This window comes from Pterocles gutturalis, unplaced genomic scaffold, assembly GCF_000699245.1.
Source record: "Pterocles gutturalis isolate BGI_N339 unplaced genomic scaffold, ASM69924v1 scaffold42704, whole genome shotgun sequence".
In the NCBI taxonomy this organism is placed as follows: Eukaryota; Metazoa; Chordata; class Aves; order Pterocliformes; family Pteroclidae; genus Pterocles; species Pterocles gutturalis.
In genome coordinates this window covers 1-10,175 of record NW_010129656.1, presented here as the reverse complement: position 1 = coordinate 10,175, position 10,175 = coordinate 1, and the positions used below count along the sequence as shown (strand labels likewise).

At 39.3% G+C, this 10,175-nt stretch overlaps 1 protein-coding gene across 1 annotated transcript; it reads right to left on the bottom strand.

Annotated features, from left to right (window-relative positions):
* Positions 1–1,088: 1,088 nt before the first annotated feature.
* Positions 1,089–9,382, bottom strand: TMEM184C (transmembrane protein 184C). The gene is made up of 10 exons (XM_010079979.1): positions 9,311–9,382; positions 8,523–8,653; positions 8,389–8,425; positions 6,231–6,436; positions 5,388–5,462; positions 4,400–4,493; positions 3,440–3,552; positions 2,577–2,676; positions 1,914–2,085; positions 1,089–1,511 (listed from the first exon to the last, which is right to left on the bottom strand). Exons 1-10 carry the CDS (start codon positions 9,380–9,382, stop codon positions 1,219–1,221), a joined length of 1,293 nt encoding a protein of 430 aa, XP_010078281.1. The 3' UTR covers positions 1,089–1,218.
* Between the last annotated feature and the right edge of the window lie 793 nt (positions 9,383–10,175).

The following is a 10,175-nucleotide window of genomic DNA, read 5'->3' as shown; positions in this document are numbered from 1 at the left end:
TAGGGTTTTTTTTGTCAGATTGGAAACATGCAATAGCAGTAAAAAAATCTGGTAACGGGATAAAAACAATACCCCTCTGATTCTGTCAGTTTTTGCAAAAGAATCTTTTTATAGAAGTGTACTTTTTCTTGATCTGAAATCTAATGCCAGTAACTCCAGTATTAGAGTGGCCACTTAGAAAAGACCTTTGCTAAGGTAAAAAACTGAGGTGGGGGGGAAGAAATCAACTATTACATTTGAACCCAGGCTATACTAGAGGCATAATACAATAATCCTACACGCAGACATTTATGAATACAAATTACTACAGACACGTGGTCAAGATACCCTGCTTTAGCAGCTTAAAAAAACCTTAAGTGTTAAAGAATGTATTGCAGCCTGAAATAAATAAACCGTTTTTGTTTTCTGTTTCCTTTTTGACAGTCTTTATCCCCCTCCCCCCATGTATTTTAAGGTATTAACCGTTATTCTTATTTTAGAAGGTCAGGACAAAAATGGTCAAGTGTAAGGTATTAATCCATCACCTGGCTGTCTCTTCTTAATGTCAAAGACTTACAAATGATGAGCTACAAGGACAGCAGATAGGCCAACTGTATGTTCTGGGCATGGAATTTTATAGCGAGGCCTGTGGGGAATGCTTTCTTTACTGATGTTCTGTAATAATTATCTTCATGAAGCGGTTTTATTTAACTATGCAGGAAGGGAAGAAGATGGCAGCTGTACAGACAGTACCATTTTGTCCACACTCCTTTCTGCCTTGGGGTATGGAAGTTACCATCATTAAGAGGACAACCAAAGCTAATACAAACACTTCTTGCTAATGCCCTCCTTAAAATACATTCTTGAAATTAAGTTTTCCCACTGCTAGTAGTACTCACATTTCATCTTTAGAAATGCATTTTTTCAAACGTTTCTTTTGAATTAATAGAAGTCAGTGTGATTCTGACATCCTTGTCTTTTTGTGTAACACAGGTATGTAAGTGTTTACCAGTTTAACAAGCTGACTCTTAAATTTATGCAGAAACTTTTACCGTGTGCGTGTTTGATACTAACGGGGTACTCAGAGATACTCGCATACCTTACAGATTCATATCCTCATCCTGTCTGCGCAGTAGCTGTCCCAAGCCTTTCAACTGTCATCACTAATAGTACCTGGTAACAGAACAGGTGTGGCAAGTACATAACAGACACCTTGACACATTCAAAGAAAAGCTGAGTCTAACTTTTATCCAAAGCTTTCTCTGATAAGTTGTGCTCTAGTTCAGGTGACTCCTCAGCGTCTCGAGGAGCAGAAGCGTTATAAATACCATCAACCGCAGGGGCTGTCGTCGGTGTGGTGAGAGGTGTCACCGTGTGTCCAAACCCCTGGTAATGACCCATGGGTGAAGATGGCATTGAAGAAGCATCAGAAATTGGGTCTTGAGTAGATGAAGACAGTAAACTTGTATGCTCGTTTTGTTCATGGTCCTCAGCAAAAAACATTTTCCTTGGCTGACCCAAAACTGTCCTTCCTGGAATTATGCCAAATGAAAATACCTTTTAATGCTTCCAGCAGAATACCCAAGTCTTTGAACATAAACTCTAAAACAAGCATGTTAACGTAGAAGATGAGTCTTTGGGCCATGCTAGCTTTAATTAATAAAAGGATTATCTTTCCATTATAAAAAGATATCCCTCTCTTCTACCTGACACTTACCCTGAGATCCATCTATTTAAAAGAAAAATGAAAAACTATACTGTAATCAGATTAAACAGGCATACTGGAGAGAGCAAAGTGCCGGATACATCATGAAATCCTCTAGGGATGCAGCTGCCACTGATTTGGTGCGGGATGTTCTGAAGGTACTACAGAGACGGGTAATAGTATAAAATGCATCTGCTGTTAACATCGTACAAATCTGTCTGTTACTTACCAACGTTCCGAACCTGTTCTGATATGTCTGCCCTTATATCAGAAATATCCCACATAGCAAGAAAAGAATCGAAGCATGACCCTTCTTCAGCTTCTTGAACGTAAGGTTTATAGGAGAAACTGTAGTGATGTGCAATAGCAGCCAGGAACATCTCAACACAAATGATAAAATCCTGCAACACAAGTAGTAGTGACTTAATCATTCATAACTGGAGAAAAATAGTTCCTGGGTTTCTTCTACAACTGAAAGACTGCAACTGCCTCAGGATACTGGCATCAGCTATTTTTCCACCAGCAGTAGGATACTCTTCGCAGGCTTTGGAGAGCCATGTGTGCTACAGACATGCTGGAATCAGTCCTTGCCTGATGGACTGATGTGCTGGAAGTGGATATTCAACAAGCAGGAGCTCTACAGTGAATTCTTGCACAAAGAAATGGAAGGCTATCCAACAGAAGTATTTAACTGGGGCACATTCCTCCTGCCCAACACATGGGGATAGAAATGTTGAGCATAAAACTCACTTGGGGTGACTGGCTGAAACAGCCCAACTTGTACCAAATTCACCAAATTCTATGTTAATTGAAGTCAGCATGGCAATATTTGCTTGAGATTATGTCATCTTACATATATCCACTCCTCCTCAAAGGAACTGCCTGCTCCTACCTGTAGGCCTGTAGCCACAGCTTCTACGCTTTGCCATTCCCAGGTGTGTTTCTCAGAAATAACGCCAACTTTCACCAACAAAGCAATAAGCACAGCTTGCCTATAAAGAATACTTTTTATTAGTATTATTATTGTAACAGTAGTGCCAAAAAAACTCCAAGCAAATCTGGCAAACAAGGTCTGTTCCTCTGTATACGTTATGTATCTATATAGCAAGAATCTTACAAAAAAAACCCAAAAAAGCAAAAAAACACTTTATATAAACAGTAAAAAAAGATAAAGATTTAGATTTTATTTATAAAGATTTAGATTTGTAAAGCTTTATTTATAAGGATTTAGATTTTAAGAGGAGGAAAACAAAACAAGACTTAAAAAGAGATGTCATTCATCCACAATCCTAAAGACCAATAGAGAACACAACCAAAGAAGAGCTGGTGGTTCCCGTTAGTTTTAGAACAAGCTGCTTCTCTTACAGGGTATTTATTACTGTGGCTCACAGAGTAACGTTCAGATAGTCAAATGCTTAAATGGTGACTTCTAGCTAACTTAGTAACTTATTTTGAAAAAGTGGGGTTTTTTTACTTCAAAATGTAAAAAAACATTTTTTGTTTTGAAATAATTGCAAGTGGAGATTCTAAAATAAATTATGTTCTTGAGAATACTAAGGAGCAAGTCTAAAAAATACTCTCAAGTGACCAAGACTGCTCTGTCGATCATACAAGTACCCTCTTCCCCTCACAGCACTTCACAAAGATTATGGGTAGATTTTTTGAGGCCTCCAATCTCAGAAACAAATCCAGCCTTTTTAGCTTTTTTATGATCCACCCCGAGAGCAAGAAATAATCAATAAATGATCCACTTACCAGAAAGAAACAAAAACTACCATCTTCACACACAGGAACTTGCCAACAGGTTGGATAGGGTTCAGTTCTTCACGTAGTACTTTATAAAACAGCACCAGACAATACATGGCAAACTAAGAAAGAAAAGAAAATTACAAAAAGCTTTCAAATTCTTGTGTGTTTTGTGATGGAGTTGTTTTACAGTACCTCATCAGCTAAAGAAATACACCACAGTGGGACACAAACTTAAAAAGCTATTGATTTTGGAAAAGAGGGTTTGGATTTATGGCATCTTTGCCTTACTGTTTTAGAGCAGACTTTTTAACCTGAAATTGTGTTTCTGAAATGCATGGAATTGTCAGAGACTGAGGTCATCAATCCACACACCACAGCAAAGCACAGGAAGGTGCCATAAAATCTTTTCAATGCCGAGCACATCTCTAGGGAAAATGGCATAAAAAGCATGTATTGTTAAGAATGCCTGAAATGTTGCCTCTTTATGTTGCCTCCACTTGTGCAAATCTGAACAAGTTTCCTATTAATGACAACTGTGAGCAACCAAACTAATGTAGTACGGAATTACCTCCCCTTTTCACACACACTGTCCTAGCCTCTTACTGCTAAGTTTCTTCAAGCAATCGTGTCAACCAGGACATGCAGAAGTATGTGCTGCTGCTGGGACTGTTGTCACAACAGAAAGCAGTTCCAGCTCCTTCTGTAACAGTCACCCATCAAACACGGTGGTGGCAGTAGGGCAAGGACACCCTTTTTGGATGGGATTACTGATTATCTGTTTTCCTAATATTTAAGTAAGTTATTTTTAAGTGTTTAACAGATGGTAACTGACTTACAGTGGGGAATATTCTGCCCATGAGAATTACAGCCATTAACACAATTACTCCCACTAGTTCACACAGGAACATTCACAGAACACTAATGTGATTACTTAAAAGAGCAGAAGGAAGTACTCTCCACACTCACCAGCTGTGACATGTTGTTAAGTATAACCAAGTAAGTCCAAGCGTTGTTGAAGCTGAAGTTTCCTTCATCATACACTCCCACGAGTTCACAAATTCTGAAAGAATTTTTAGAATTAATCGCTATTTAGTAAATAATCACTTTCTTGAAGTGCTAAATCTTCATTACATTGAGCAACTTGTTCAAATCCAAAATCTCTCTTGGTACTCAAATACAGGCATTGTGGGTCTGCACAAGAATCAGTTTCCCACAGCACATGCCATAGGAGGTTTGTACTGAATTTCCATAGAAGAAATAGTGTTTGAATGCAGGGTTAACATATCCCATTGTTAAATTAATTCAACAATATAGATTATTTTTTTTGTTATTTTGCTTTTAACAGTTAGAACACATACAGGTAATACAAGTATTTATATGGTTATTCTTTGTGAATAGCAGCTTTTTCTACAGTCCCCCAGAATTAACAGTCATGACCATCAAAACAAAGTTTATGAAATTAAGCTTTCAGCATCAACACGTGTAACTGCCTGCTACTGCTTTACAACAACAGGTTATGTGATACGTATGAGGGCACACAGGCAGGCTTGTCACACACAAACTTTAATAAAATTCAAAAAGTTACATGTAACCTGACTTTAAAAATACCCAATTGTCGAAGCCAATGAGAAAAGGGAGAAGGAGAAAAGACTCTAAAAATGAAGAGATCATAAAAATGTGTTCCCCACATAAACAGCACTTTACAGTCTCTCCCACTCCTTCAGCAGCAGGCATTAAGTATTTATTATTTCAATTCTGAAAATAGTCATTTGCTAGAGAGAAGTCATAAAGAAGTCACAGGTTGATTCAAATTGCCAGGATCCATTTAGAATTTAACATGACGAGTCTGCTTTCAAACTGCCTTGATTCAATACAAAGGGCATGAAAACCCTTTCCAGTGTAACTCAAATTTACATCCTGAAGATGAATATTAATTATTTATGAGCGTACTTACAAAGCAATAATGGTAGTAAATGGTCTGACAACAGTGTACTGCAAAACACCCAGTTTACATCTAAATAATAAAACTCTGCAAGAGAAACACAAAATTCATTGTACAAGGATTTAAAACCATTCACTTATGGAAGTTTCCTGTTCTCAGTAGCTTCACTAAACTGAATTTTTATCTCATAATAATTTCAACTCCTGCTTCCAGGACTTCAGCTGCTATGGTATATAGTGTGTATATGTGCAATACAGAGAAGACCTAGACCTTATAGATACATAACAGGAAATAATGATTCACTTCTTGCAGCCATGGAAGGGTTCTGGCTGGGCTAAACAAAGAATGCAATTGTCACAGTGTTTAAGAATGACTTACATTCATAGTTTGTCTTGAACATTTTAAACAGCTTTATGAAAATCTCTTAAGAGAGATGCTTATCAGATTAAGCATGCAGAAACAAGCAGGTCACAGGTGTGTGGCCTTTTGTCCTTCACCTGCGGGAGTAAAAGCAATAGGCTGTCTGCTCTACCAGCAATTCTACCTGAGCTTTTTGGCAAATATTGTGTGATAGCAAAGGAAGCAAATTGAAGGAGACCTTTTTCCAATATTTTTCAAAAATAAGCACCACCCAAGTCAATGCACATCAGTAACTGCGATTTCTAGAATGTTTTACAGCTGGATGAGAACATAACCACAGCTGCTTTCAGTAGGGGTTCACAGTTGATAAAGAAAATGTGTGCAAACCATGAACTGCCTCTGCCAAGCAACAACAGTTATACTACTGAATATGCAAACAAAATGTTTGTACATGATTATGCAGCTTAGAATTTTAAGATGTCATCATATACTCACTCTCCCATAGCCCACGACGGACAACAACATAGAGGAGGCAGATGTCTCTGCTGATCTTTCGCTTCTATTATTAATACGAGGTTTGGATACCGGTTGGTTAGATAATTTGAAAGAAAAACCATAAAATTATAGATGACATAAGCTTCATAGCATTCTCGACATGTATCCACATATATTGCAATGTTGGGGTATTTCAAAGCTATCCACTGTAAGAAGAGAGGTACACAAAAGGTTACATGCAAGAAAGACAAAAATTATTCCAACGACAACACTGGCTTGCCAGTTCAGCAAGCAGTGCTTCGTTAGACAGCAGGCACTAATTAAACAGGGCTGGAAGCATTTGGCTAATAAGAGTGTGATGCTACAGCTAGAAAATAACGTTCTGTAAAAATACAAGGAGAACTTCAGATTGCATCTCTGCTGCTTCAAATGGAAACATGCCTAAAGCACTGCGCAAGAGGTGCTCTCTGACCACACAATTCACTCTTTAATTTAAAAGTAACAGAGGAGATGGTTCCCCACATGTAACCTACTCCTGTTAGGAGGAAGCAAGATAGAACTGTTTCCTGAAATTCACATATCCATTGTCAATAAAGGTTTGAGAACTAAGTTTTTTAGTCCTTCAATACAAAGTTGATTTATTTTGGTATCTCATGTGTAAATGTTTGTTCTTGTATGTTTTCAAAATATAGAAGAAAGCAACAGGCTAGCCTTAAAGTGGTAATCATCCCTCTAAACCAGGATTTCACACAGAAAAAATTTTTTTGCAAAGCTGTGATTATGGATCAGCTGTCAGAGCTTTCAATTTTTAATTTTTAGTATCACATTGCTGTTGCACTGCTCAGTGCAAGCTGTCCTACTGTTGGGGTTTTTTTTTGGGGGGAGGCAGTTAAATAGAGGCAGGTATTTTGAGTTTACTATGCTTCCCTAGGTTGTAGTAGAGTGAATGTTGCGCCTTCTCAGACCTTATTAGAACTACAAGAAGATGCTTCACATCCTCATGGCAGTTAAGAAATATCAGAGATGACAGATGCTGCAACACCTTTGTGGAAGATGTGATACTGCACCTAGCAAACTGAGAAGACAGGATTTGAATCTGAGAAAGAGAACTTTATGTTCAGCTCAGATCAAGCACTCTAGGAGGATACCATATATGCAGCAAAGGCCATAAGATCCAGGAGTCTGGAGATCATTTAAATAGCAGGTAATTTTCTTCCAAAGGAAAATTTTGTACTTGAAATTGTAATATCAACCTGAGCTAGCTGATATTCCCCATAGGAAACAGATAATGAAATAATGTTTTCTCCCCTACTCTCCTTCACTTTCAGCCACTCTAAATCCCAGTCTTTCAAAAAAAAAAAAAAAAAAAAGAATAGGAAAAAAAAAAGAAGAAAAAAAGAAAAAAAGGGAGAACGTACATAAGGGTAACACTCCATAAACAAAAGATGGGAGAAAAATCAAAGGAAAGGTTCATGGAAAGCTGTCTTTTGTGGGGGAAACGGAAGTATTTGCAACGTCAAGAGGTGATGACAACATGTAAACACACATCCTCTACAGTCCACAGATTTAGAATGTTGCTTAGCTCTGGCTGAAATCACCTCTGTGCATGGAACCACAAGTGACGTGTTTACATGAACAGTATCTGGTATGGCCAATAGAATCTGTCCCATAAAAGTATTCAGAAGTGGATTTTTTTGTGGGATCTTGCCCTTTGCTCCCTGAAGCAATAAGGAAGAACTTTAGCACTCAGCATAACTTGGGAAAGAATTTTAGTACCAAGCCTAAGCCAGAAAAGAAAGGTAAGGTACTGAATTTTGAGACTGCACTTGGATCAGTCTGGTTTCCAGTTCAGCTGTCACTGAGGATGGAAGGACCAAAAGCAGGCACTTGTCATCCCCCTTTCCTTATCCGTCATCAAGGATACCCAAGGACAGACAGAGTTAAGAAGGGTTACCAAAGCGATCCCACAAGCTTCACAAAAAGAATGTGATATTGCAAGGACTATGCTTCTGATGTACTCCATCAACAGGAATACCCAGAAGTTTCTAGGACTACCACTTGCCATGCAGCATTGTTCCTGCTAACTGCGACACTTTTCTTCCTCATTCCCACAGCAAACAGAATTTTATTGAGCTGTTAACAGTAAGAGAACACTTACACTGTCTAAACTGTAAATCGGCACCATCCATAGAATCCTGTTACAATAACAAAAGAACATTTAATATTACTAGAAGTATTTTTAGTCTGAATTAAATCCAACATTTGTAGCACAGGTAAAACATGAAATGTTACCTTATTATTGGTTTCTGTAATTCAGGTTGAGTATAATGAACTAAGTGCTGTAGTATTCCCCAGAGAGATATCGGTATAGTCATTAGTAGAAATATCCCAGCGATAAACCATGCCTTGGTATGAATTCCAACCTTCCAAAGAAAAAGAAGAATGCAAGATCAAAGTTTCAGTATTAAAGTTTTACTAGGATAGCAAGAAAAATATTTTTTTTTTAACTGTGAATAAAGTTTTAAGATGAACTTTAAGTATATATCCCAATATTATGTTTAGTTTTTCTGACCTTCCTTTTCAAAGACACAAAATCCCAAAGTCTCCCTTGCAATCTGTATATCTGGCTTAGAGTAAAACTTAAGAACTTAAAGGGAAGAGATGAGAAATCTTGCAGAACGAAACAAGAACATCACCAATAAACACAAAATGTTCTATAAAAACATACTGATGCTCACTATTTAATTTACTGAAAGCCACAAAGGATTTCCTTGCTTTAGTTCTGGAACTTTTCTCAGTTCAGAGCTTCATTACAAAGTTTCTGAAAGTTTGTGGATTTAAAGTATTTTTAGCTTTAAAATCAAGTTCCAACTACTAATCAATTACAACTAGTTTAACAATCTGAAATACATATATATGTATATATACAAGTGTATAATGTCTGCTCAAACAATTTTAAACCCAAGCTCTCTGAAAAATAAGTATATTAATAATCCTAAGTACCAAAAATTGAAAAACTGAGAAGACTCTTCCACAAAAAGGGGTTTTTTGGGATGAGAATTTCTTCTCTGATCTCCTACTGTACAGCAACAGCCCACATCTTCTGTTGATTTCCAGTTCAAAGACCGCTCCTGCGTAGTTTCTCCACCCATGACAGCTTTAGTGATTTTGAGACTTCAGATGCCCCTTCACTATAAGCACATTGTGCTGGACGTATGAAGGCATCAGAAAAACAAGTAGGTTTCAAAATAGGAAATCTAAACACACTCAAGACAGATCGTACTGTTATTAAATGCTTAAAATGACACCATGGAAAGCTTACTTCCAGTGCAACAAGCCTAAAATACATATTTTAAGGTTAAAATCTCACTTTTTGATAGAAAACTAATGCCGTCACGTGCGGGCGTGATTCACGCGTCACCACTGTGCCCCAGGACAGCACCAGCAGTGTCCCCGCTGCCCCAGCGCTCCCCGGGCAGGCACAGGCCCTGGAAAGGGGGCTATGACCCACAACGCCAGGACTCCTGCTGTCAGCCCACACGGCCCGGGCAGGGCAGCTCCCTGACGCCCGTTTCTCCACACAGCTACTGTCCGAACACCACCTCTGGATTCACGCGTCACCACTGTGCCCCAGGACAGCACCAGCAGTGTCCCCGCTGCCCCAGCGCTCCCCGGGCAGGCACAGGCCCTGGAAAGGGGGCTATGACCCACAACGCCAGGACTCCTGCTGTCAGCCCACACGGCCCGGGCAGGGCAGCTCCCTGACGCCCGTTTCTCCACACAGCTGCTGTCCGAACCCCACCTCTGGCTGACCCGGCAGGAGAACGGAACCCTGCCCCGTCCCGTCCCCTTCCTTCGTGCTCCAACACCCCGGCGGACGTGCCGCGGGACCCCTCCGCCCCCTCCCCCGGGGCTGCACCGCGCCCCCGGCCCCTCAGCGGCGGC